The sequence below is a fragment of the Theobroma cacao genome, chromosome 3 (assembly GCF_000208745.1).
Source record: "Theobroma cacao cultivar B97-61/B2 chromosome 3, Criollo_cocoa_genome_V2, whole genome shotgun sequence".
NCBI lineage: Eukaryota > Viridiplantae > Streptophyta > Magnoliopsida > Malvales > Malvaceae > Theobroma > Theobroma cacao.
The window spans coordinates 29,231,525-29,259,130 of NC_030852.1; the positions used below are offsets into that span (position 1 = coordinate 29,231,525).

A 27,606-nucleotide genomic window follows, 5' to 3' on the forward strand; every position below is an offset into this window, starting at 1 on the left:
CCTGAATGAGTTCTCTGGCTCCATTGAAATGTTTCTGCAAGCAAATAACATAAGAAAAGGGGTTATCTCGTTAGTGTAACATCCAAGCCCAATTTCGGCCAATTGGGCCCGTGTAGGGGCCTTAATACCTTATTCCATCATGGTTAGAGAACCCAAAAAACCAAATAATGTTGGTGCAACAAACCATAACTACACCAGATTGGTCCCATTTTTGTATAAACCTGTCAAAATCAGAAGACAAACGATTTAGCAAACGCAAGTCTTGGTCGCCTCTTCTCATTTTGCAGATCCACCATCTTCATCTCTCAGTCTCACTCTTCTCCCCAAGTCCCCAAAAACTCCTAATACTTCCGAATTCCGAAATCCATAACTCCCAGTAATGGCTTCGAAACCAAACCCAACCAACAATAGAAGTCCCAAGAGCACCAGCATCAGTAATCCTCCCAGTAGCATCAATTCCCCGATCTTCTTCTCCTCTGAGTCTCTTCACTCCATGCTTTCCCACCACACCTTAATCCAACACTTTCATTCTTCTCTCCCCACAGTCTCCTCCACTATCAATACCCTTATCCGCCAAAACTACCCCGTTTCACCATCCTCCTCTCTTCTCCTCATGCCTTCCTGGTCTTCATCCCCATCTCTTCCCTACATAGGCGTCAAGCTCGTCACTTATTTCCCGCAGAACTCCACCCTAAACTTACCTTGTGTTCATGCTAATTACGTACTCTTCGGCTCAATAACAGGGCAACCTTTGGCATCAATGGATGGAACTGTATTGACCCTTTACAGGACGGCATGCGTATCAGGCTTAGCTTCGAAAATATTGGCAAGAAATGACAGCAAAGTCCTCGTCATGATCGGTGCAGGCGCATTGGCACCTCATTTGATCAAAGCCCACTTAGCAGCCAATCCCAGTTTGCAAAAGGTGATAATTTGGAACAGAACGATTAAGAAGGCCGCCGACTTGGCTGAGAATCTGCAAGGAAACAACGAATATAATGGGGTTTGTTTCGAGAGCAATGAGTCACTGGAGGGAATCGTTGAACTAGGAGATATTGTCAGCTGTGCTACAAATGCTGAAGTGGCGCTTGTTAAAGGCGAGAAACTCAAGGCAGGGGCGCACTTGGATTTGGTTGGCTCGTTTATGCATACAATGAAGGAATGTGATGATGAGGCAATAAGACGAGGGAGAGTTTACGTTGATAATGCAGCGGCTCTGGTAGAGGCAGGAGAGCTGGTGGGTGCTTTCGAGAGAGGGGTGATTGGGAAGGAAGATATTGGGGGAAATTTGGTTGAGCTGATCAAGGGAGAGAAGGTAGGGAGGACAAATTCTGAGGAGATTACTGTGTTTAAATCTGTTGGTTCTGCCGTTGTGGATATCCTAGCAGCACAATTGGTCTACGAAACCTATACGAAGAACAAGTGTTGAGACATGTCTTTGCTGGGCTCCATTTACTCTCATCGCGTGTTAAATAGCTATAAAATAATGTCTCTCCTTTATCTCCCAAGAGCAATGAAATTATCTAGCTTTTACTTTTTAAGCTTATTCATATCTGCCATTTGCCTTTGCTGGTCGCTGATTCTTATCGTTTTGTTGGAGTGCCCTCGCGTCGCCTGTATAAATTTGTCTTAAAATTGGCATGTGGAGGCGCCTCTGGTTCCGCGGACTTTTGAATTGGACTTCCAGTTGGTACCCTGGTTTGCTTGATGGCAGATTAAATTGCATTTCATCAAGGAAAAATGATTGAAGAAAAGAATACACCAATAATCATTACCGCATGAACAAATACATTTGATGGCAGACCACAAGGATTTTTCTTTTTCTTTTTTTAAGCCTGCCATATACAAAAACCTTCGAGGAACATAGAAGAAAGCATCCAGACTTACGCCGGATACAGTCTATGACGACTTTAGCATTCATTTTGATGAGCCTGTGTTCTTTTTTGTGGCTTTTGATGGCTCCTTGGGAACAGTAAGTCATTAAGCTGTCTCTCAGCACTATACTCTGAAGTGGCCTGCAAAGGGCAATTCAATTCAAACAAAGGAGGAAAGGTTATAAGTTATGGTTCGTATGGAAACTCAACTGAAAGCACTGCTGGCCTATTGCACATCAATGATTATCTAAAAGAAGAAGAAGAAAAGGGCGCATCAGATGTTGTAAAAGTAAAAGCAAGGAACATGAAAATGACATACCCGGGTATTAAATGCAAATCTTAAGGTTTGGATTTGGGGGCCACAGCAAACTCTCAAGTCAAATCCAAGGGAATCTATACCGATAATAGCTACCTCCTACAATGAATTGCAAAGAAACTGAATCAGCATAAAAAAATCCACAAAAAAGATTAACTAAGAATCGATTCTAGTGATAAATATCAAAGCAAGACAGGTTTCACATGGGGTATAATCTTGCCTTTCAACTTAGATGGTGATGGACGGGTAATAGGGGTATGCTAAGGCAATGGCTCTTTATAGTCCAGGTCCTCCAAGAGAGTCCAAGCTCTTTTATTTAAGAAACCATGCTAGACTAGTATGTTTTAGATCGTTAGAAATGGTACACAGAACTTAGAGGAGACTTAGCAAAGCATAGTCAAATAGAATGGCTGTAGTTCAACATCCAGATAGCAGACCTTCATACATCCAATTGATTTCATAACCTTTACTTTCTTGTTTTTTACCTCCACTTGGATGCTCTTGCATCTCCAACAGAGTGATTTGAGCGCTTGTGTGGTCTTCTCTCCACCAGCTTTCAGGCAAGATATAATTTTGGCAGCTGACTGTGCAATAGCATCAGGTTGAGCTTGCTTGAAGTCTTCTAATTCAACAACTGTCTAGACCAGCAGAACAAATCAATTATCTTCCTGAAATCTTGTATGGAGGAAAAAAGGCCAAAATGAAAAACTAGAAAAAGAGACGAGCGCCGGGGGGGGGGCGCGGTGAGCCTCACTAGCAATAGCAAATGACAAATTGAAAAAACATCTCAGCTGTCACATAGTAGTTGACGCAACAGGTGATATGAACATAATAGGTTGTATCATAGAAAAACCTTTAATATTGCCAAAAAGGCAATAGGCATACACCATCTTATCTAATTTTTTTGTGGCAAAATCCAGGACTTAGTAGTACTCAATTATTCCATTTAATAATCTATGATGCAATGATACATATGGAGACCATCTACTTACAAAAGAATGTCTCTTAAGTAACAGCAACAAACAATGCATATCAAATCAGCAACTTGATTATTGTAGCTGAGAAGTGAGAACTAATCCAGCATTTAAGACCATATCTCAAGCACATAAAAAATACATATCCACATGTTAATGAAACCAACTTTATAGGAAAAAACCGAAGAAAACCAGCGAACATGAAAGCCTTTTACAAACCTGATGTCCATGCGCCGTAATTAGCTGAATTTTAACTATCTCCAACTTGTAAAATGAAGACCCATTTATTGAGATTTCCTTTTTCTCTGGTTCTTCTGATATTGTTGAACTATCTCCTGACCAGCCTAATTCATTACTCTGACCATTAATTATGCCAAGATCTTCCAATTTGTCTTCCACAACTTTCTCAACCTGACTTGTATCAGAACTACGGGACTGATTGCTAGACATATGCTTCTGAATTTCAGAATGTTCTTCAACAAAGGCAGGCCTTATAAGGCCTTGGATAGCTAAACCATCCGATGGTTGCTCCATCCAGTCTATAGGGTCATCTGAAGCAACCTATACAACAGAATAAAGATAAAAACAATTGAGAAGATGTCCTTGAAATGTTAACCATGCATGACAGATATTTCTTGTAAAATAAGACGCTACAAGGGGGCATATTAATTAAAATCAAGCTTAATACATGCTAGTAAATGCTATATTGCTATAACCCATAAACATGGATTTTATTTCATGTCATCTTCATAGCAGTGCTTCCACATTATTTTTCCTTTAGTATCAAACATATAGTGCCACTACCTCAGTCAACTTTTTGGCAAAATACATTGGATGGGAGGATCGCATAGTCTCCAATTTTGCCCAGTCTCCAAGTGTTTCATCAGAGTCATCTTGATCATCTTCATCCTCAAGAGCAGCAACCCACTCCTACAAATGATAAATTAATATACTCAGTAGACAGCCTTTCAAAAAAAAAAAATATACATAGTAGACAGGAATCGATAGCTACAACATCTATGCATGAAAATCTAAATTCACACTTAAGTTGAATTTGAAAGGTAAAGGGAAATGAGTCAAACCTCATCATAATCTTCTTCTTCAGCATGATCATCCTCATCCTCATCTACATCTTCAACATCACTATCTTCATCTTCAATTTCCTCAATCCCAAAATCAATATCTGATGGACCTGATAACTCGATTTCCTTCATTATTTCCGTTGTGTCAAAGCCTATAATGACTTGCTGCATAACATGAACTGAGTAAGCTTTCAGAACAGCAGCAACAAAGAAGACTCATAGTTGACCTTTTGTCACATGCAACAGTGACTGAAGATCAATATCCATAAAATAATCCAAATTTGCACGAAATGAAGCACATTTTTCGGATTAGAATGATGCTTTCATTATCATGTTAAATCAATAATATCAAACACCATACTCAACACATATTTTACAAAAAAATTAGTTATGAATGCATTACATGGACAAACAAGATTAATGTCAATTTGCAAAAGTCAAAACTGTCTGCAAGATGTAAGTATCATCATGAGACTACATGCAGGTGTTTCTGGTGTGGGCAAGTAATGCATTGCCAAGTTTATCAGAAAGAAAATGTTGCATACCACAAAGTTATTTTCCAAAGTAAGACTTTGCATTATATCTTCATCACTTTTCACTTGAAAGTATACATCTGCAATACATCAGAGCACATCAACTTCAATTCAATGATGACGCTATCAAGCCCAAATTGCAAAAATGGGAATGATTGACTTACTTCCATGTTCATCAGTTACATAAGGCAAGTCTGGCCACATAATATTTTCATGAACTTCATCATTAATTATCCCCGTAAACATCAGTGTTGCTTTACTATTCACCTGAAAATGACACACTACAGCCAACATTAGCCAAACAAACTGAATGAAAGCGGGAAGCAGAAGCATAAGAGTACATCTTCCAAATGTTAACCAAAACAAAAATGAATCAAAAGACATCTATTTCCCTTCTATTCAAGCATAAGCACACACAAGCAATACTATATACTAACATATTAATTACATTAAAAGCCATTCCTCTGAAATTTGATTCCCTAATCAACATTTAATGCAATATACCTTGATGATGGTCCTAGTTGTTTCTGCAGCAGAAAGTATAGCATCATTGCTATTTTTAGATGTTGCCTCACCAATATCCTCAAATGGATGGTAATGTGGCCTTCTGTTCTGCTTGGTAGGATCAGATGCAGAACCTAAATGCTCTGCTGTTGCTCGAATCTTATTCTTTATGAGAGTCCTTCTCAAAAGAGAACCACTGTTTATTCTTCGAAATCTATCCCTGCAAATCACTCTTAACATTCATAACTACTCTTCTTAATATCCACAAACATTTTGGAAGATGCACAGAAAATGAAAAATGCAAAGAAAAAACACTGATTTCTTCCCATTTTAGGATTAAAACTTAATCAAGTTATGATATTTACAGATTATGCGCCGTTCCACCATTTCCATTCTTTTGAAGACTAAAAGTGTATTGTTTTGGACAACATATTAAAAATCACAGCAATTATTGAGATTTCTAGTACTCTTCAAAACCTTTAGCAAAATGTGCTATTGACTTCGCTAACAAGTGCTCAAAAAGAAAATAAAATAAAATAAATTAAACTCATTACCACGTTAGGTCGAAGCCGCCACGGCGAAACAGCCGGCGGGAGGTGACGTGGCAACAAGTAACCTCATCGGAGCTGCACGTAGGACGATAATCTACTACAACAGTACATGAACAAGTTAAGCAAAAAGGTTAAGTCTCTGTTTGGCTGCTGAGAGAATGCAAGAAAGTTTCAAAATAACACATCGAGTCGTTCGTTGCAGCTCAGTATAGCTGCCTCAGTAACTGAAGTCAGCTTTTAAGAAGCCGAAAATTGCATAAAAAAATTATGATTTTCGAAAAGGTAATTAAAAAAGGAGAAGGATAGGTGGGGCAGTTACGGTGTAAGGCGGAGGAGGAACAGAAGTTTGCACCGGCAGGGAATCGAACGGCCAAAGCTGATTCAATCCTCATCATCATCATAATTTAAAAAAGTTATTTCGGTGGGTGTTTGTTTCTCACAACGGAAATACGAGTGCGAGATCTTTGTGATGCACAAGCGCCCTTTCTCATCGAAGAGCTAACGTAAGAAGATGAGGTAGAAGGGTGGAGATCCTCTACGGCGAATGAGATTTTGTATTTTCTACAGTCGTACACGTGGAAAAATGTGAATGGATGTAATAATGTTATGCGGGAATAAAAGGACAAACAAGACCCCAAGAAACGGAATGACGCCTTTCTTTAGTTGTTCGGGACAACGGGAAAATCAGAAGGAAAAAAAAAAATCTTCTATCTATGCGGAGAAGCAGTCTCTCGGGCCTCAAACGTTGAAATTCGCTGTCTCTTAAGACTCTCAAACCGGTAAGCCTCTGTCAGTTTCTCTCTCTCCGTCTTTGCATTTGGTTGCTGAGAAAATGCCGGAGTAGATAAGTTTAAGCATTTTTAGCTTTCAAAGCAAGAAAATTGCTGTCTTAATGCTAACTCATGCTACAAAAAGTATATCAAAAGCTCTTTTTTCTTCCCTGTTTTTTGCTTTATGTCAGGATGCTTTGTTGTAGATATGCTTTGCCACTTATTACTAAAACAACCGGGAGCCCAAGGAATACGGTGGTATGTTTCCAAGTGAAATTTCAGCATTGTTTAAATTTTGCTCCTTTTGAACGCTAAAGAGGGAAGGAAAAGAATGAAGGTTAAAAATTTATGATGAAATTATTTTTTTTCCTTGTTTTATATGTTCTTTTTAATGAATTAGTGATTCTCAATGATTTTCAGGTATGCGCTGCAAAAGGTCCAAGACCAAGATATCCTCGGGTATGGAAATCAAGGAGGAGAATTGGGACTGTTTCAAAATCAGCAAAGCTTGTTAGTTGTGTAAGCTCTTCTTCTTTTGCCACCTGATTTTTTTGTATGTTGCCCTTTTTGATTGATTTGGTTGGTTAAGCTGATTTTGCATGGTAGAATGAACATGGTATGAAATAATTGACGGACAGGAATTTGATTCTTTTTATAGCAATCTTGAGATAGGCTATGCTTATGTAGGTAAAGGAATTGTCAAATGTCAAGGAGGAAGTTTACGGGGCACTTGACTCCTTTATTGCATGGGAACTAGAGTTCCCTCTAATTACGGTGAAGAAAGCATTGAAGATCCTTCAGAATGAACAAGAATGGAAGAGAATAATTCAGGTAACCATCTGCCCTTTCATATTCTTTTTTTTCTTCATTCTTATCCTTTCGTTGTTTACTATATAAAATAGAGCTAAGTCTAGGTAAGTACACTTTGGTTTGTAGGTGGTAAAGTGGATGTTAAGCAAAGGTCAAGGAAGAACGATGGGAACCTATTTCACCTTACTGAATGCTTTAGCAGAGGATGGGAGACTTGATGAGGCTGAAGAGCTGTGGGCAAAACTCTTTTCTGATAATTTAGAAAGTACTCCGCGTATTTTCTTTGATAAAATGATTTCTATTTACTATCACAAGGGCATGCATGATAAGATGTTTGAGGTATTGTAATGTCATCTCATTGAAGACTCTTATTTCAATGGTGTGCTTTATTATGCTTTGATTCAGTGTATAGGTTAGGCATTTCTCTTTTATCATTCAATGATTTCTCCAAGTAAGCAATTTACTGCATCTAATTCCCATCCCACGTCTGATTTAACTCCCTTAAAAATTCAACATGCATAAGTATAGATGGTTACTGAAAATGAGGTGGTATGAGGGCCCTTAGCATGGAAACCCTAGTAGTCCAGTAATTTTAAATCTGACTCCTCTTCCAGTTTTTGGTACTTCTTGGTTGGTGTGGCTATAGAGCAGTGCATCAAGTGAATCCTCTTGTTTTTACATCTTCTAGTGACCTAATATGATAATCAATTTGATTCTTAGGTACTAATTAATTATATATTTGTACTCCTATGTAATTTCTGAACTATTGTAGCAATTTTTAGGTCATTTACATATGTTATGCACCTGTCAGTATTTTGTGTGATGCATAATGTAAACCTCTCTACTTCCCACTAATATAACTTGTAGCATACTGTTGTAGGTATTTGCTGACATGGAAGAGCTTGGTGTCAAACCCAGTGTTTCTGTTGTTTCAATGGTTGGAAATGTCTTCCAACAGTTGGGAATGTTGGACAAGTACGACAAATTAAATAAGAAATATCCACCACCAAAATGGGAATATCGATACATCAAAGGAAAGCGTGTTAAAATCAAAGTAAAGCAGCTAGAGGAATTTGATAAAATTGCCAAAGGTGTCACTGAAGATAAGGAAACTGACGAGAATGTGAGTGTATTGCATGAGGAAGCCGAAGCAAGTTCTGATTTATTCACTACTGAACCGAACATATCTTCTTGATTGATCAATAGTATGACATCTAGCACCGCGGGTGGCCTTGACAGTGAGATGCAATATGTTCAATCTTGGGAGCAAGGGAAAGAAGGCTGTACGAGAAGAACAAACAATCCTTCTTCATGTCATGTTATATTGTATCGGAACTCTCATTACTGTGCTAGTTTAGCACTGGGTTTAATGAAAACATAAGCAAGCTGTGGGGTGGTAAGAATTGTTTCTTCCTTTTCTCATGTGGACAGTTGAAAAAATATTTGACTAGTTGATCGTTGATATGGATACCACCTTTTGTATATCAAATTAAAGTGTAAAGAAGAGTGCTGAATGGCTCTGGTTTCCTTGGAACAGATTTATTTAAAGGGTGAGTTAGAGATTACTGTAATGAGTGCAGAGTTTATTCAAGCCAAGTGCTTTAAAAGGAGGCAAATTCAAGGGTAAATAAAGCTTATGATAAGGGTGTCATAGCTTCCGGGGAGAAAGATATTTCGCCATTGCATGACTAGCGATTATTTTATGACTAACTTTACCATCCCAAGGGATGATAGGATGTCCATTATTTCTCTGTTTTATTATCTTCTTTTCCCTACATCGCACAGCTGCTAATAGGGGAAGGATGTGCTAGAGACTGAGGTCTTCAATGCTGCATTATTATTGTGACATACAAGTAGTAAAGCCTTCGTCATGCCCACCAATACCAACGCTATTAATTGGAATAAAACAGAATCTAGGCATGAGAAAAGAACCATGTTAGCCATTTGGAACGAAAAATTGTACTAGACAGGCTGAAATGGGTTAACCCCACACGTCTATAGTATCAAAACTCTGAATCTCTGCCAATTAATTAGCAAATATTGATATCTATCCTTGTGGCCAATTTAAAGTACGAAAAGAAAATGTGAAAAAAAAAGGGCTTATTAGTGTAAATGATAAATGGAATTATTTGTTTCATTCCTCATCTGTGCCTGAACCTTCAGAGCTTGAGCCTTTTTGATTCACCGTGCCATTAGCTGCAGGGCCCTTCTTTTTTGTATCCTTCTCATCTTCCTCATCTTCACTGTACTCACTCTCATAATCATCATACTCCTCTTCATTCTCCTCTTCCTCTTCAACTCCATCCTCCACAAGCAGTCCTTCTTCTGATACATGACCACTGCGGGTGCCAGCTCGAGTTCTTTTGAGGATTTTAACCTTCAAGTTTGTCTTTTTATCACAACCTATCCAGGAGTCACACAAACAGTAACAAGTCAAATTGTAATTTCCTTCCGTTGGGGCCGGGAATTTGCCCATCACCAATCTGGAGCCACCTCGCACCTTCTCTACAGCTCTTTTAACTGCTTCACTTGTCTCCTTAACGCTTGCTCCTGAAACCTCCATTGCCTCCTGAATTGTTTTTGAAGCAGTTGTTATGGCTGCAGCTTCATCCATGAAGCTCACCTTTTGGGAAAACCACACATTGTTTGAGACACCATCAGCAAGCAAAAACCAGAAATTTTCTTCCTTGTGAAATGGGAAATTGGGGGCATGGGGGAGAGCACCAATCAAGCCACTACCACGCTTGAGTGTTATCCAAGCTTGAACTGTTACAATGTCAGCCTCTTGTATGCCCTCTTCTCCCTCAGTCTCACATGTAACTTCAACCGTTAAGGAAGGCATCATTTCCAATACCATCTCAACATCTTGTACTTCAGCAGAAGAAAATCCAGCTGCTTGAGTTAGAAGTTCAGCACGATCCTCCACAGTCATGTCTCGAAGCTCTTGAAATGTTCTCACCTTCTGCAATGGTAGAATCAAGAATTGTTAACCATGAGATCAAAGGGAAATAACCAAAATCAAATATGTAAATAAATTAGGGTTGGGGTATAAAACAGAAAAAGAAAACCTCAAAGAACTGCCTCTATTTTGTTCAAACAGATACTCCCTGCTTTCGTCTAATTAAAGAAAAAAGTCAGAAAATTCTTTTACACCAGTCAAAAGCTGTTTTTTTTAGGGGCCGGGCAGATAAACTTCTCGAAGTAATCTAAGTTTTAGCAAACAAGTAAGAGTGTTTCTCTTCGTGCTGCAAACCAAGTTAGGAATATATCAGCAAATCAAGAGCGCTACTTGTTAGATTGAGAAGATTTTATCAAAATTTTGGGCTATATCCTCCCAAGTCCAACATGTATTTAACAGCTCAACCATAGAGAAATAACTGCACGAAAACTGTTTAACAATAAATTTCATACATAGACCACCATGGAGATCTAGCTCCTTCATTGACAGCTATAGGAGAAGTGTTAAACAGTAGCATTCTTGCTAACATTTGTCACTTACCTTGCGGGCTATCTTTTTGATAACAACCTCACTAAAATGTGGCAGCTGCAAGAAAGACGCAATTCCTTCACTAGATCCTCCAGTTGTCTTTCTTGCACTGAGTGGAACAGCCTGCATTACATCAACAAGAATAAACAACACCAAGCATTAATATGGACTAAAGACAGGGCATTTGCAGCATATTGACAACTGTCACTAGAAAAGATGGGGAAAGGCAGAAAAGGAAACAACCAAAACTTCAAAAACACTTTGGATTTATTTCCAACTAGGTACTCATAAATTAATTTTAAATGAGTAAGTATATTAAAAACATTAAAAGCTACAATTTTATTGGGGTTATCCCAAGAAAATTAAGAGGAATTGAGGAAGATGGTGCAAATGGTTGTTCAAAGCAAAGGCAGGGTGGACATACATTGACCAATTTTAATTATTTCAAAAATAGTTTAAAGTTATATGCAGTGTTCATAATCTTAACATAAATAATAATCCATAGATAACTGGCTTATGCATATAAATCAAAAACATAGAAACGACAATACAATGAGCAGCAGCTAATTTTCCCAAATAAGCACCTGAATAATACATTGAGAAAGCTCAACAACTCCTATAGCTGGCCTCAGCCAACCATGACCCTGGGCAGTTCGTGGTACAACTGCCATCTGCAATAGAGGATACAGAATTAATAACAGAAATTGCAAATGAAATGATGCACGTATTGAGAGCTTCTAAACAGAGAAACGAGCACAATGTAGAAGAAAATGAGCTAGCAGGTTAAAGCATGACAACATGGAAGTTATGGGCAATCTTCTGTAAGCCCATTTTTATCTTTCATACAAATCTCAAACTTAAATTTGATTGCTGTAGCCCTATATTCTTGCAGTAGTTTTTCATTTAGCTTCTTATACATTTGTCTCTAATTTGATTCTATCATCCACTCCAGGATCTTTTCCCTCATCTGACTCTCTTTCTTGGTTTATTTTTGAAAACTTCATCACATGTCCTACATATCTAAAACTCCTATAAAATGCATAAGGATGGTTTCAACCTTTCAAATGACAATGGCATGTTGTGCATGTAACCATGCATGAATTTCATTCAAATTATTTAATTAAAGAGAGGTGGTTTACATGAGCCACATTACCAAGCAATCTTATATTTTCTTATCCTGAAGTACTAAGGAAATGTCAGTAAATTCACATGACTTCCACCCATAAAGAGGGTTTTGAAAACATATTAACTAGATGAAGCATGAATGGCTTCTTTACCTTTTCACTTAAGGTCTGCAAAAAAAAAAAATCCTAAAGTATAAAAGTATAAAACAGGTCACAAGATATGCTGTGAAATGGTAACAAGACCAGTCCTAGAAGTCTACTCGAAGATGACAGACAGGTGCAGATATGACCTTCAATAATTCTTCAAGGAGGCGAGGTGCAAGTTCTAGCATGCGCCTGAAATCACCAAGCAGAGCTGGAGATAAGGCTGCTGATTCACGGGTTAATTGTGCCTGAATCAACAACTCTGTCTGGATACAAAATGACACAAGCAATCATAAGAATTCCATTCAGAAACAGAAAAAGGATACATTCCAATTTCTCAGTACAGATAAATCTCAGTGCATAAATTACCTTTACTATAGCTGGATGCTGCTTCCAGAATTTAGCCTGCTCTTGCTTAATGTTCTTAAGGTCCAGATTCAACTCACTCCTGACTGACATAAAAAGCTTCTGGAGAGGTTCATCATCAGTCCTACGAACTGGAATTTCCACGTATTCAGCAGCCTTAGTAAAGACATCCATAACTTTGCTGTAAAACCAGGATACAGGTTGAGATTAACAAAATAAATCAAATCATTTTGCACAAAATAATGCAAACAACTCCAGAAATCTATGAAGTTTGGGAATTAAAAAAAAATTGTGATTTGATTAGACATCAAGAAAGGTTCAAAACTATAAATATCAGATTCCGCAGAACACTAGAATCAAGGAGTTCAGTAATCTGGGCGATGGAACCCCATACATCATTTCCTTTAACCCCCAAATATGCCAATAACTTCACGAGCTCAAGGTAAGACATGGTTATCCATGTATGATGCAATATAAAAGCCTCGTTAATGCAAGCGCATATGTGATTACACATTAAGGATTGGCCAAAAAGAAACACAACATGAAGGAAAGAGGAGGCCCATTATTTCCTACTTATAGCCCCCAACCCCAAGAAAAGGAACCTCCAAAAAGAAAAAAGCTCTTGCTCTCATGGCTAATATTAACTGCATGCCTTTTTAATTACCACCATAGATGGAGTGCATGTACATCTAATACTAATTGATTCAAAATTGGATTTGATAATTAGCGATCATAAACTTTTTTTTTTTTTGTATGAGACAAGTACCTTGGGGCCAATGAAGGTTTCATTAAGTAATAGTAAGTGGATAGGGTTTGATGCATCACATAGTTTCCAGTATACTTTGACGATCTTGAGAGATATATAACAGCTATCACCAATGGCAAAAGAATGCAAACACCAACAATCCAGAGTAAAAGTATGCCACCAGATGCCCCATCTATGTCCAGAAGGAACTGAGGAAGGGCAATGCCCATTTGAAAGCCCTGCATCAAAAAGATATGGCATTAGTCTTAATTAGGGTTAATTATATAATTAGCATTAAAATAAATTACTGCTAATTCTAAAGATAAAAGATCAATTACTTGTCTTCCATCTGGATGACCATATTTCTCATAATTTTCACGGGATATTGGGTCCGTGAGAGCCTGATAAGCCTTAACTATGTACTCCACAAAATGCTTGTGAGCCGCTGAAATATAAAGATAAATGCAATTATCAGTAAGTAAAAGTTATCATTCAAATGCCTCACTTTTCTTGCTAATGTACAGGTTATATATGGAATTTCATACGACCGAATAACTAAAACACCTTCAACCTGGATCTGGGTTTTTATCTGGATGGTATAAAATAGAAAGCCTCCTATATGCCTTCCTTATTTCAGCATCTGAAGCTCCAGGCTCCAATCCAAGTATACTGTAAGGCTCAAACACTTGAATCTGAACAAAGAAACAGAATACTTCACTTAGCGTAACTCATAACAGAGCTTCTAGAACATACGCATCACAATAACTTAAACTGAATGATAAAAGTAGCACCAGAAGATGCAACAATTCTAACAGTGGAAATAACAGTCAAAGAATCTCATATAAGATTCATACTCTAACTAAATGAATTTACCTCCCCGCTCATGTTTTTAATGTAATAAACCAGGAATATCATGATGATCCAGAGCAGCACCAGAGTCAGGTTACTACATGTTGAGAAGTTTGAGATCTGCAAGTACAAATCAATACCTTCCAGATATGAAAACACAACTCAATGCCAACAAAATACTTAAACTCCTCACAAACTGAACATTGAAGAGCAAACTAAAGGGGCAACAATATGACTTACCCGCTTAAATATGGATTTGCGGTACTTCCCTGAACGAGAACAATCTGCACACTGGCAATGAATGACCTTTGTTTTCCTGGATGCTGCTCGGCACAACTTCATTACGGTATAAGGCACTAAAGGCAGTGCCATTATTGTTAAAATGAAAATGGGAAACAACGCACTATTCTCTTCTGAAGCAGCCATGGCGACCTTCTACCTTAAACAAATTTTAATCAGTTATTGCACAAGTAAAAACAAGCAACTCTAAAAGAATATACAGTTTTATTCACCGCAACAAAAAACGAGACGATGATTAATTTTAAATAAAAGTATTGCCAAGACGCTTAAAACACACATAAATATTCACTAAGGTCAATCTATTTTAATGTCATAGAACCAGGCAGGTCCTCGTTCTATCTAAGAGGGGAAAATTGAAAAACCCTAACTATCAACGGAAACAACTGGTAGGTAAGAAATGAAACCAAAGGAGTATAGCTGTTTGCAAGCAAAAGTCGATCAGCTGCAATTACCTCAATATTGCAATAAGAAACCAGAAAAGAAAAACACTAAAAAAACCCAAAATCTGAAATTGGAACGAAATTTTGAGGAAGTTGGCTACAATCCGGATAAAAAATCTGGCTGCGATTGAAAACTCGTGGTTATTCAACATTCAGAAACATAGGAATTCAACATATCTGCATAAATTCAAAAGAAAAATGAAAGGGAAAAAGGAAATTAGGCAACCTGGGAAAAGAAAATTCAGATCGCGATCTGCTTCAGAGACGACTTTGGGTACGATGGCGCCAAGCTGAGCAATAAAAAAAGTAATGAAATTTGAGAGAGAGAGAGAGAGAAGGGTGTTATCTTGGGTTTTGAATGGCTTTTAGATCCGAAAACGTAAACAGAAGGTTATGGTATGGTTGTTCCATTATAGCCTTAAGATAATTCATTATCGGGAGGTTATAATTGTCATATTAGTCGTTTGTATGGAGAAGCAGTTCTAATTTTTTTTTCAATTTTTTATTCTTTATTTCTATATTAATATGAAAAAATATGTGAATATCTATTATATTATGATTTGAAGTCAAACAGTTATATAGGTAAAATACAAACAATGTAATATGATTTGAACTCTTAGATAAAATTCGATTAGAATTATGATTCAAGGTTGTTGGCCTATAAATAAGTCTCTCACTTAATTGTAAATACATAGTTGAATAAGATATTTTTACTCCCTTTAAATACTTTATTTCCTTCTAAATACTTCATCTTATATTTCTCTTATAGTTGTTATTTTCAAATTTATTTCATAACATGTTATCAGCACGATCCTCTTTGATCTCTCAAGTTTTGAAATTATTTTGTTTTCATTATCTTCAAACTTCAAAATGATTTCAATGCTTTGGTTTTGATTTATAGTTTTAGCAAATTAGGTAAATGTTACTATTTTTTATTTTCACCATCTCCAAGCTTTAAAGGATTTTAATAGTTGGTCTTTAATTTTTGGTTGTAACAAATCAAGTAAATGACTTGAAATCTCTTTAATATTTACCCTAAAAATCAACCTTAATGTGAATTTTTTGAACCCAAGCATTTAGCTCATTGATTGGTGCATAATTCTCTTACCTTAAAAGCAGGGTTCAAATCCCTCCTCCCTCAATTATTAAAAAAAACCTTAATATGAATTTTGATATTTTATAATATATAATATATTCTGTCCCTTGATTGGAAAGTGAATTTACTATTATATAGCTATTAATGAAAAATCATAATGTTCATTCTATGAAGTAAATGTAACAAACAAGCTACTAATAAAAAAAATTATAAATTTGTTCATTTTCTGAAGTGAATGCGATATCTTTTAATAATTATAGTCATGGTCATGAATTTATCTATTATCTAAAGTGAATGCCACATCATTTTAATAATTATGATCATTGATATGGAAGAGGAAAGTGGATGAATAATTTTACCATCAGAATCTAATAATAATTTTACCACTGGAAGTAGATTAACCCACTAACCCACCAAAAGTGAATAACCCATCCAAAAAAGTGGATGAATATTTTCAACCCACCAGAAGTTGATGAATAATGAAAAGATAAAAATGAAAAGAATAAAAGAAATATAGAAAACGTATTGTCGTTAATGTGGCATGAAAGACTATTGGTTACGTACTTGTCACACCATGGCCAAGTTGATATAGCACATCAAGATATTTGTCTACCTTAAAAGATGAATTGATTACATGATTGATAATGCAAATATCCATTGTTAATTTTCTTGTCCTGAAAAGGGAATTGATCATATAATTGGTAATAAGAATATTCGAAAATGAATTTAATAGTAATTGGTATATTTTAGTATAACTATATTATGAAGATGTTTTAATATGTTCTTATTATATTTAAATGATATGTTCTTATTATGTGTTTTAATTATATATTTAATGTTATTTCATGTTAACTTGTAAATTTCTTATTGTATACATTTTATTTTATTGAAGAAAATATAAATATTCATCTTGTTGGTTCTAAGATCAATAATACAAATATATATTTAGCAGACATTGCTACAACACACACTATATTTAAAAATAATAAATATTTTTCCTAGTTGACAAGAAAAAAAATCAATGTTAATTCAATATCTGATAGTACAAGATTAATTAGAGGCTCCAAAAGAGCTAATATTTTACTACATTGAGGAATAAAGTAATAGAGGATGTATTATTTTTTATTGAGTCTCAAATAAGTTTATTAAGTTTTAAAGATATTCGTCTAAATAGATATCATATTGAGACAACGAATGAAATAGACACTTAATATCTCTATATTACATCTATGATCTCATGTAGAAAGTGTGTGTTGAAAAAAAAATTACTTGCTCTGTTCTCAGAATTAAACTATACAAATATTAAAATAATTGAAATTCATAGTAAACCAGAAGTTTACTAATGATTTTAATGTTTGGCATGATCGGTTGGACCATCCCGGATCAATAATGATACAAAAAAATTATTGAAATTTATATGATCATTCATTGAAAAATCAAAAGATTTTTCAATCTAATGAATTTTATGTGCTGCTTGCTCTGAAGGTAAATAAATTATAAAGCTATCATCAGCTAAAGTTAGGATTGAATTCCCTACGTTTTTTAATAATATTCAAAGATATATGTAGATTCATATATCCACCATGTGAACCATTTAGATATTTTGTAGTTTTAATCAATGCATCGATTAGATGGTCACATGTGTGCTTATTATCAACTTGCAATTTGACATTTGCAATCATTAGTTTGCAAGCATATTTTTCTAGTTATATAATCAAGATTATTTGTCTTGATAATACTAGTGGATTTACATATAAAGCTTTTAATATTGCATATTAGTTGAAATAACTATCGAACAGCCTGTTGCTTATGTTTATAATGGTCTAACAGGATTATTTATTAAATACTTTTAACTGATTGCAAGGCCCTTACTTATGAAATTCAAACTCCTAATGTCTACTTGGAGGCATGCCATTTTGGATGCAGTAGTATTTGTATACATCAGGCTAAGCGAGTTATTATAAATTCTTCCTATATAATTGGTTTATGGTCAGGAACCAAATATTTTCCATCTAATAATTTTTGGATATGCGGTATATGTTTCAATTGATTCACCACAACACACAAATATAGGTCCTCAAAAGAGATTAGGAATATATGTTGGATACAAATATCCATTTGTAATTAAATATTTTGAATTATCAATAGGAGATTTATTCATGACAAAGTTTGTCAATTGTCATATTGATGAAATAATTTTTCCAACATTAAGGTGAGAAAAATAAGCAGCTGCAAAAGAAAATTTCTTAGAATAAACTATTATTATCTAGTTTTGATCCCCGCACAAATCAATATGAACTTGAAGTATAAAAGATAATTATTTTGCAAAATATAATAAATAAGTTGCCAGACGTATTTATTGACCTTAAAAAATAATTAAATCTTATATATCAGCTACAAATACTCTTATTAACATTAATATCCTTATAGGACAAGGCATGCTAGAAGCGTTGTGACTAATCGATTCCAAACATAAAATCCTCAAAAAAAAAAGAGTAAATATTTAAGATTGTCAGAAATAGGAAGTAAAAACTCTAGAAGATACCCCTAACATAATTGATAAACATTTCAAAAGAAATTTAGGTACTTGAAATCGGTAAAAATAAAGAGATCTCAATAAATTATGTCATGATGAAAAAAGATGAAACCGGTAAATAAACGTCGACGATATTTTATATATAATATAGAGCTCAATATTATGAAATAAAATGAGGATCTCGAACCTACATCTATTGAAAAATGTAGATAAAGAAATAATTAGTCAGTGTGAAAATGCGTAATTAAAGAGGAATTGGATTTATTTACAAAACATGAAGTTTTTGGATGTGTGGTCTGTACATCAAATAGTGTTAAACTAATGGAATATCAATGGCTATTCATGCAAATATGAAATGAGAAAAATGAGATTATGAGATACAAAGCACGGTTTGTCGCACAAGGTTTACCCAAAGATTTGATATTCTCTATGGTGGATGCACTTACCATTCTATATTAACTAGTCTGGCAATATATGAAAAGAGTGAAATACGTATAATGAATATAGTTACAGTTTATTTATATGGCTCATTGGATATCGATATCTATATAAAAAACAATGAAGGATTTAAATTGCTTGAAGTACAAAAATTTGAATTATTGAGAATTTTACTCAATTAAATTAAATAAATATTTATATGGATTAAAGTAATCCAGACACGTGGTATAATTCCCTTAGTGCAGATTTGTTGAAAGAAGGCTATAGAAATAACTATATGCCCATGTATTTTATAAAAAGGTTTAGATATAGAATTTAATATAACTGCTGTTTATGTGGATGATTTGAACATTATTGAAAATCTTGAAGAGTTATCAAAAANTGTTTATGTGGATGATTTGAACATTATTGAAAATCTTGAAGAGTTATCAAAAATCATGAATTACTTAAAGAGATAATTTGAATGAAAGACCTTGGAAAAAATAAAGTTTTGTTTGGGACTTTAGACTGAACACTTGGCAAATATAATTTTTTTTCATCAATCAAATTATATCGCAAAAATTCTAAAACAATTTTATATGAAGAAAAGCATATCCGTTGAGTTTACCAGTGGTTGTAAGGTCACTAGATATGAAAAAAAGACTTTTTTCAACCTCGCGAGGATAGTGAAGAACTTCCTGATCCTAAAGTACCATATCTTATTGCAATTAGAGTACTAATGTATCTTACTAGCAATACATGAATTAATATATCAATTGTTGTGAATTTAGTAGCAATATATAGTTATTCTCTAACTCGAAGACATTGGAATTGAATTAAATATATACTTCGATATCTCCGAGTAACAATGGATATAGGCTTATATTATTCAAAAGCATCAAAATAAAATTTGATTAGTTATGCAGATGTAGGATATTTATCTAATCCACACAAAGTTCAATCCTATACAAGTTTCTTATTCATAGGTGAAGGTATGACTATTTCATAGTGTTTTATAAAATAAACTATAGTTGCTACTTCTTCTAATCATGCAGAAATTTTAGCAACTTATGAGCAAGTCGTAAATGTGTCTGGTTAAGATCTGTAACTCAACATATTCGAGGAACGTGTGACTTGTCAACCAATAAGGAAATTCCAACAATGTTATATGAGGATAATACTCATTGCATAACACAATTAAATGAATGATATATTAAAGGCAATCGAATAAAACACATAGTTCATCAAAATTCTTCTTCACTCATGATCTCAAAGAAAATGGTGAAATTAGTATTCAACAAATTCAGTCAAGTGACAATCTAGCAAATTTGTCACCAAAGCCCTTTTTACTGCAACATTTGAAAAGTTGGTATAAAATATTGGAATGCATCATTTTAAATATCTCTATAATGCAATCATCAAGGGGAGTAAAATATACACTGTACTATTTTTCTTCATCAAGGTTTTTTCCATTGGATTTTTCTTGATAATGTTTTTAATGAGGTAATATTTTAAAAGTGTATTTATAAAAAGAATTATGTACTATTTTTCTTTCACTCAGATTTTTTTTTCATGAGGTTTTTTCCTTGTAAGGTTTTAACGAGACATTTTCTTAATACAATGGACATTCAAAAGGGAGTGTTATAAACAAATATGTGAAACCCAAGAACTACAGACCAAGTCAAACAGCCATATAGATAAGATACAAAAAATGTAATATGATTTGAACTCTTAGATAGAATTCGATTAGGATTATGATTCAAAGATTGTTGCCCTATAAATAGGTCTCTTAATTTATAAATACATATTTGAATAAGATCTTCTTACTTATTTTAAATACTTTTTTCCCTCTAAATACTTTTTCTTATATTTTTCTTATAGTTATTCTTTTCAAATTTATTTCATAACATATATTTGGATTTTATTTATGATTTACTCAAAAAATAAAATAATAGAGTAGTGAGAATGTATTAGGGTTAGGGTTAAGGTAATAATTTTTAAAAACATTCAGATAGTTAATAAAGTTCGAATATTTTATTTCTTATAAGATTTGAGTTCAGATCTCTCAAAATTAATGAATATCATACCCGTTGACATTCCTAAATTCTACTTCTCCTTGTCAAAATGGGTCCATTTTATAGTACCAAAAATAGTCCATTTTGACTCTCATAAAAAAAGTCTATTTTGGAAAAAGGAAATAGGAAATAAATAATAGAAAGCTTTTTTGTTTTACCTTAAAATTCTCCAAATGCTAAATGAGGCAAATTCTCCAAATGCTATGGTGGCGTTTGATACTTTACAATGCAATGTGATTACAGGTAATGTGATTGCAAGTAATGTAATTGCAAGCAATGTGATTGTAGGGAAAATAACATTACAGTGTTTGGTATACAAGTAAAATAGTGATTAAAATGCAAGGAAGATAACATTGCAGCGTTTGATTTACAAGTACTTTGTTGGGAATGTAATGTTAATTTTTAAAATTATTCATATTATTAAAATATAAGTTTAATATACTTGTATTTTTTATTATTATTTTTATATAATATCATCTCTTAAATATATTTTTAATGTCATATATTTTATTTTATTTTTTAATATAATTTTTTATATTATATATTATATTTTAATTTCTTTTACCTATTTTATATAAATTTTTATTTTTATATTTTATTTTATTTTTTGATTTTTAGATTATATATTTTATTTTAATTATAACGTTACAAAATATTTTTAACACGGTAATAAAGTTGAAGGATAAAATTATCTTTAATAATATTACAAAGTACAATATAATGTAATTGTATTAATTTTAGACTGTAATCACATTATATTTATTAATTATAATATAATTATATTATAATCTTATATTATAATAATTTATTATAAAATAAATATTATAATATATTTTAACTAAACACATTACAAAAAAAGTGCTTTCATTTTTCTCATTCCAAACGTTACCTATATGTTTGAAGTTCCCAGTGTAATTTATCCCTTCGCTCTGCCTTAACAAGGTTTCGACACTGAAAAGGCACTCTCTTTTATCGCTCTCTTTGAACCACATACCGAACCAATCAACAAACAGAAGCGAGCCAAAGCATGGCCTCGCCAACGGATCCCCCGCACCAGCAACTCCACAGCAACCTCACCAACTTCCTCCAGACCACCACCACGTCTGTCTTGTCTCTCCTCTCCACTCCCAAAACGACGCCGCACCTTCCCCCTTCCAAAATCTCCCCTCCTTTCCTATTCGCCGACTCTCCCCTCCACCTCTCTCCCTCGCCCTTCGAGTCAACTCAGCCCGACTCCGTCTCTTCTAAATCCGCAATCAAGGGAGTCTCGTCGCCCGAGTCAAGCTCCGGCTTCCCCTCAACGGTCAGGATTGCGGGACTCACTTCCAGTGGCAAGGCTGGTGGCCCCGCCTTCGTGGGCCAAGTCTTTAGCATGTGCGATCTTTCAGGGACCGGTCTTATGGCGGTTTCAACTCACTTCGATATTCCCTTCATTTCTAAGAGGTCTTCACTCTAATTAATCGTTTTTTGTTTTGAAGTGAATAGAATTTGACCAATTCTCTTAAAAATAGTACATTTTTTTCTCAATGAAATTATTATTTTTTAATGAATGATTTGAATTTCGGATGTTATTTTTAAATTTGAGCCTTTGTTAAGTAAATGCTTATAGTTTTATACAAATTTAAAGCATTTTATCTCTATTGATGTGTAGAACACCGGAGTGGCTTAAGAAGATATTTGCAAACATTACTAAGAGCGAAAGGAATGGCCCTGTTTTTCGTTTTTTCATGGATTTAGGTGATGCAGGTATGAATTTTTGCCGCTTAGCCATCAGTTTGGTCAAGCTTCTTTTGGTTGCAAATAACTTTCAGTCTCACATAATCTATTATTGTTTAGTTACGTATGTCAAACACCTCAATATTCCCAGCGGGGTCGTGGGCGCTTGTCGTCTTGATTTGGCATATGAGCATTTCAAGGTAATGCTAAATTGATTCAACTGGAGTCCCTTCATGTAAATTGGATGTGAATTGTTGCTGGATTCAGGGGCGGAGCCTCCTCTAGGTATGGGGACAGCCCCAAATTTTTTTAAATTTTTTTATATCATATAAAGTTTTTAAAATTTTTATATTTTCTCTTAATGGCTCCTCAAAATAATTTTTATTTAATAATTAATACAAATAAAATATAACAAAAAATATCCCACATGCCTCACTCAACTTTAATTTTTTTATTTGTCTTTTAATTTATATTATTATATTTACTTATAGTTATTTAGTTTTTTTCATTTCTATTCTATTTGCTCATATAGTCTAAGTTTCTATACATTTTCTTTTCTAAATTTCTAAGAATCATCAACTATATTCTTTTTCATTTTTTTTTGTCATGTCATATGTGGGTTTTCTCTTTTACTTGTCATGTTATTATTTTTTCTGTTATGTGAATTTTATGTTTTATGATTTTAATTTTTAAAATTAATAAATTATTATGTAATTCTCAAATATAAGTTGTAGTGTTGTACTATTGTTTAAAATTTCATCAATGTATTATTTTTTTTATTAATTCTGATTAGGTAAAAAAAATTATCTGGATATATCTTTATTATTTGTTTTACGTTTTATATTTAATTGAAAGAAAATTATCTTGAATATGTAATCTTTAAACAATCTTGATTATATAAGAGAAAATTACTAATCATGTATAGTGTATTTAATTATTTATATTTTATACATTATAATTTTATATTTAGCATTATAAGTTTAAATAAAAATAAAATAAGAATATTAGATGTTGATGGTATTAATTTTTTTTTTTAAGTTTGATTAAAGTATGAGTAAGTTGGAAACAATTGACAAATTTTTAAAAAAAAAAATATGCAAATTGTCCCTATATTCTCCTACACTTGAGCCACCAAGCCTCAATGCTTCAGCTCATAACAAAAGTAATGTGAATCAAAACGTCTAAGACTCAATCCTGAAGAAATGGATGTTTTTCAATACATAATTAATAGTTGATGAATTTAAATTTAGGAAACGTGGTCGAGCAAAACTTTCCTAAAAGACTATTGTAACTCTTTCTTTTCTTGATTTACATGTTATATAAAATTATTTTCTCAACATATTAGTTTTTAAAATTTTTAACCCTTGTTTCTCTGTTTTTGGCTTCCCAACAAAAGTTAGCTAGCTCAGCCCTTGGCTGGATTAGTACATAATTACTTGAACTGTAATTCTGTTACAGCTTGTGCACATCTCTGCAAGATTTAACAGTATCTTCTTCCCATTTGTTATTTTATTTAACATGCCTGAAGACGGTAGAAATCATAGATGGCATTTTTTTAGCCTTCTTTACTGCATATTATGATGCAAGAACATATTTCATCAGATTTCTACTGTTGTGCCTTGTTATATTAAGTTTAAACATTAATGTATGTGAATAAGAATGTCTTGGTGAATGAATGACCTTGTGGGAAATTGACAAAGATTTTGCCCCTAATAAAGTGGATCGAGGGAATATAATTTATGTAGTCAACCTGAATGGTTTGAATCTGCTTTGGTTGATTGGAGCAACACATCTCTCTCCAAAAGTATTATGTGATGTATGACCTTGCATATTGTGCTGGATCTGCTAATAAAAATTTCTGCTTGCTGCACCTAATTGCGAATTTGCAATTTTAATGTTGTGCTGCAGACTAATTTTGACATTTATCATGATACTCTGTGCAGGAAAAACCTCACTTATTTCAGTTTGTTCCAAATGAGAAACAGGTACTATCAATTCATGAGCATGTATATCTGAAAATTGTCCTTATTCTTCTCAATCAATTAGTTCTTAGGGTATGTTGACATTTTCTCAAAGAAGAAAAGATTTACTGCTCTTACAGGTAAAGGCAGCCAACAAGCTTCTTAAGGCAATCCCACAAGATGGTGCAAGGAGAAAGGTTGTCGGTGTGCCTGTTTTTGGTGCTCGAAACTTGGATATTGCAATAGCTACTACAGATGGGATTAAGTGGTTTGTTCTTTATTTCTTCCTTGTATTAATCAAGAGGATTTTCTATATTTTTATCGCATAGAGTTTCCCTCAACCTCTCATTTACAGGAAAATAAACATCTTTAAGCTTGTGTTACTGTATCTGATGCTTGTGAGCTCACTGTTTTTTCCATCAGGTATACGCCATACTTCTTTGATAAAAACATGCTGGATAATATTCTTGAAGAATCTGTTGATCAGCATTTCCATGCTTTAATTCAAACCCGACACATGCAACGTCGACGTGATGTGATTGATGATAACTTGGCAGCTGAAGTGATTGAAGAAATTGGAGATAGCATGTGGGAGCCTCCAGAGGTACAAATTTGTTAGTTTTAAGTTATGCATTGTACTGAAAGTTAAATAGCAGTGATTAAGCAAATTGAATGTGGGGATTAGGAAATATCTCGGGTGTTATGGATTTTAGGACCCTTGTGAGATTGGTTGAGTAATGAAATATTTCAGTTGTTATTAATCTCTTTTTACCCTTTGTTCAAATTCTGGGGCTTTTTGAGAAATAAGTGTAGTTCTGCAGGATTGAGAGTAATATTTACCAAAATCATGTTGGAACTTCTTTATTTTTTTGTTTGTAACCTCAAAATATATGCTTGTCTAATGAGTCCACTGCTTGTTATTGTACCATAAAGACATTCAAAATAAACTTTCAAGAAATAGGAGACAATATGGATGCAATTTTTTTTTTTCATTTTTAATGGTAAAAGTAGGGTTATTATTTTTCTGACTGCTGTATTAGCATTATCTCACAGGTTCAAGAAGTTTTGGATGAGATTGGTCATCCTGCCATACCCTTGAGTGTCATTTCAAAGGCTGCTGAGATTCAGCTTCTCAATGCTGTTGACAAAGTACTCCTGGGTAACAGGTGGTTACGGAAAGCGACTGGCATTCAACCACAATTTCCTTATATGGTTGATTCATTTGAGAGAAGGTAATCCCTATACCATTTTCACTTTTCACCATCATAAATTGATGTTAAACATCTACGTAGTGATTTATGCTTGCCTTGACTCCTTGACAACCCAAAAAATTTCACTAAAGTAGATTGTGTTTATAGTTTGCCAAATTACCCAGTCAATGGTCCCTGGTGAGGTTTTCTGAATGTTTAAATAAGGTTAGCTTTTCCGCATAGCATTGCACGTTTTTGCAGTCATACGTGAACTCAGCAAGTCTGAATTTTGGAAAACTTTCTCATATCATTTTCTGGGAAAAGGACAAAAAAAAAAGAAGAAAAAGCGTGCATGTGTGTATGGGTGGGGGATTGGTTGATTTGTAAACTTGTCCTCTTAAGTACATCAGAATTAGGCAGTCAATCCTTTTGTTTGCATTTTTGTTGCATTGCAATGTCAAAAATACATGGATTTAGGTCTTATTGTTGCTGATTTCTGCAATGTTTACACTATTGCAGGAGTGCCGCCTCTTTTCTTAGAGCCTCTGAGTCAGCTGCATGCCTTTCCAACCCTGAAACGGAGAGCAGCACTTCAGAGCTCAAATTAGTCGATGATGTTAAAGCTGACAATGGACAGAGACAAGATTTCCGATTTCCTTTTGGAGATCGGTTTAGTCATCCATGGTTGAAAGGAGAAGGGAAACCTAAACAGAGGTCAGAGGCTAGGTACCACCATATTTTATTATTCATATAAATGTCATTATCATTTCATTCTTACCCGTTACACTGATCGTATATATTTTGTTCTTTTAGAATGGAAAGCCCATCAAAGGAAAGCAAAAAGCAAAACTTTCAAGCTAATCCCTTTCTACCAAAGATTACAATGGTTGGCATCTCAGCTGGAGATGGACAGATGAGCAAATCTAGTTTGAAGAAGACTATGGAAGATCTAACAAGAGAGTTGGAGCGGACAGATCAGGGAAATACCACTGATAGTGACAGTGACGACTTAAAAGTTGAAGAAAGAGATCCACTATTTGTTGCAAATGTAGGTGATTACTATTCTGGCTTGGCAAAGACTGGTTCAGCACGATGGGTTCGAGGAGGAAACAACTGAAAGAGACTCACTAATGGCAATGCTTATTTGGCAAGAATTTATTTATGACAGATGTAAAGTTAGCAATGCATTTTTTTTGACAGATCTCCTTGCAGGTCTAAGAAGGTAGATGCGCCATGTTGCATTCACAAAGGCTGTATGTAAAGAAATTAGATAAAGGGGTCTAGGTGATCCATTTGGTTGAGGTTTTAGAATCCATATGGCTTATAATTTTGAAAGTTGATTCCTTGTATAACGGAATAAGCATTATACGTTTTCATCTGAGCTTTATATTCAGCCTGCATTGTAAATAGGTGAAAGTCAAGGTTTTGTTGTGGTTTGCAGGTGTCTCATGTAAAGCTTGGACCCTTCGTTTTGTGTTAATTATGGGAATGCATCTTTTTATTGGGAACTCATTTCACTCAAAAATTGTGTTTAGGGAAATTTTTTTTGTAGCATATTAAAGCACTCTGCTACTGTTTTATCCATATTGCTCGTCAGATAACCCACTAAATATCCAAGAAGCAATTATGAGGTAAACCATTGACCCAAAATCGTTAAAGGGTAAGCTTACTAAGAAACTATGGAATCTGGTGTAGATTTCTGTGTTTGACCAGACCATTTAGGATGAGGGACACAACCACCCCCAA

General features: G+C 34.3%; 5 protein-coding genes across 10 annotated transcripts; 3 read left to right on the top strand and 2 right to left on the bottom strand.

Moving 5' to 3' along the window:
* LOC18605644 (delta(1)-pyrroline-2-carboxylate reductase) lies at positions 49-1,550 on the top strand. Its single transcript, XM_007038775.2, has one exon. The coding sequence runs from the start codon at positions 380-382 to the stop codon at positions 1,427-1,429; it is 1,050 nt and encodes a 349-aa protein (XP_007038837.2). The 5' UTR covers positions 49-379; the 3' UTR covers positions 1,430-1,550.
* Positions 1,705-6,322, bottom strand: LOC18605645 (uncharacterized protein At3g49140). 2 transcript variants are annotated; one of them, XM_007038777.2, is made up of 11 exons: positions 6,154-6,322; positions 5,838-5,928; positions 5,284-5,503; positions 4,944-5,046; positions 4,792-4,859; positions 4,247-4,411; positions 3,969-4,094; positions 3,384-3,725; positions 2,676-2,828; positions 2,194-2,289; positions 1,705-2,015 (listed from the first exon to the last, which is right to left on the bottom strand). In XM_007038777.2, the coding sequence occupies exons 1-11, from the start codon at positions 6,233-6,235 to the stop codon at positions 1,911-1,913; spliced, it is 1,551 nt and encodes a 516-aa protein (XP_007038839.2). In that variant the 5' UTR covers positions 6,236-6,322; the 3' UTR covers positions 1,705-1,910. The 2 variants fall into 2 exon arrangements, with proteins under 2 accessions (XP_007038839.2, XP_017972966.1); XM_018117477.1 differs by having other exon boundaries at positions 5,838-5,931; positions 6,154-6,321.
* On the top strand, positions 6,527-9,005 carry LOC18605646 (pentatricopeptide repeat-containing protein At4g21190). Its single transcript, XM_007038782.2, has 7 exons — positions 6,527-6,613; positions 6,796-6,862; positions 7,025-7,123; positions 7,292-7,435; positions 7,541-7,753; positions 8,295-8,537; positions 8,621-9,005. Exons 2-7 carry the CDS (start codon positions 6,797-6,799, stop codon positions 8,630-8,632), a joined length of 777 nt encoding a protein of 258 aa, XP_007038844.1. The 5' UTR covers positions 6,527-6,613; position 6,796; the 3' UTR covers positions 8,633-9,005.
* Positions 9,335-15,252, bottom strand: LOC18605647 (dnaJ protein ERDJ2A). 4 transcript variants are annotated; one of them, XM_007038784.2, is made up of 11 exons: positions 15,096-15,252; positions 14,370-14,564; positions 14,154-14,249; positions 13,852-13,972; positions 13,619-13,725; positions 13,302-13,519; positions 12,539-12,716; positions 12,316-12,435; positions 11,486-11,572; positions 10,914-11,024; positions 9,335-10,376 (listed from the first exon to the last, which is right to left on the bottom strand). In XM_007038784.2, the coding sequence occupies exons 2-11, from the start codon at positions 14,553-14,555 to the stop codon at positions 9,549-9,551; spliced, it is 2,052 nt and encodes a 683-aa protein (XP_007038846.2). In that variant the 5' UTR covers positions 14,556-14,564; positions 15,096-15,252; the 3' UTR covers positions 9,335-9,548. The 4 variants fall into 4 exon arrangements, with proteins under 4 accessions (XP_007038846.2, XP_017972916.1, XP_017972914.1 ...); XM_018117427.1 differs by having other exon boundaries at positions 9,549-10,376; positions 14,370-14,561; XM_018117425.1 differs by having other exon boundaries at positions 9,549-10,376; positions 14,370-14,568.
* Positions 21,906-27,372, top strand: LOC18507031. Of its 2 annotated transcripts, none has more exons than XM_018117456.1 (9): positions 21,906-22,436; positions 22,645-22,739; positions 22,830-22,909; positions 24,653-24,694; positions 24,811-24,938; positions 25,094-25,274; positions 25,724-25,902; positions 26,380-26,586; positions 26,674-27,372. In XM_018117456.1, exons 1-9 carry the CDS (start codon positions 22,021-22,023, stop codon positions 26,975-26,977), a joined length of 1,632 nt encoding a protein of 543 aa, XP_017972945.1. In that variant the 5' UTR covers positions 21,906-22,020; the 3' UTR covers positions 26,978-27,372. The 2 variants fall into 2 exon arrangements, with proteins under 2 accessions (XP_017972945.1, XP_007099723.2); XM_007099661.2 differs by having other exon boundaries at positions 26,380-26,574.

Coding starts and splice junctions, on each gene's coding strand:
- LOC18605644 (XM_007038775.2), top strand. CDS start 380: ATGGCTTCGAAACCAAACCCAACCAACAATAGAAGTCCCAAGAGCACC.
- LOC18605645 (XM_018117477.1), bottom strand. CDS start 6,235: ATGATGATGATGAGGATTGAATCAGCTTTGGCCGTTCGATTCCCTGCC. Junction 3,726..3,968: donor TTGCCAAAAAGTTGACTGAG/GTAGTGGCACTA, acceptor TCTGTTGTATAG/GTTGCTTCAGATGACCCTAT. Junction 2,016..2,193: donor GATTTGCATTTAATACCCGG/GTATGTCATTTT, acceptor TGCCCTTTGCAG/GCCACTTCAGAGTATAGTGC.
- LOC18605646 (XM_007038782.2), top strand. CDS start 6,797: ATGCTTTGTTGTAGATATGCTTTGCCACTTATTACTAAAACAACCGGG. Junction 6,863..7,024: donor GGAGCCCAAGGAATACGGTG/GTATGTTTCCAA, acceptor AATGATTTTCAG/GTATGCGCTGCAAAAGGTCC. Junction 7,754..8,294: donor TGCATGATAAGATGTTTGAG/GTATTGTAATGT, acceptor ATACTGTTGTAG/GTATTTGCTGACATGGAAGA.
- LOC18605647 (XM_007038784.2), bottom strand. CDS start 14,555: ATGGCTGCTTCAGAAGAGAATAGTGCGTTGTTTCCCATTTTCATTTTA. Junction 13,726..13,851: donor AGATAAAAACCCAGATCCAG/GTTGAAGGTGTT, acceptor TTTATATTTCAG/CGGCTCACAAGCATTTTGTG. Junction 12,717..13,301: donor AAACCTTCATTGGCCCCAAG/GTACTTGTCTCA, acceptor CTGGTTTTACAG/CAAAGTTATGGATGTCTTTA.
- LOC18507031 (XM_018117456.1), top strand. CDS start 22,021: ATGGCCTCGCCAACGGATCCCCCGCACCAGCAACTCCACAGCAACCTC. Junction 24,939..25,093: donor ACTACAGATGGGATTAAGTG/GTTTGTTCTTTA, acceptor TTTTTCCATCAG/GTATACGCCATACTTCTTTG. Junction 25,903..26,379: donor GTTGATTCATTTGAGAGAAG/GTAATCCCTATA, acceptor ACACTATTGCAG/GAGTGCCGCCTCTTTTCTTA.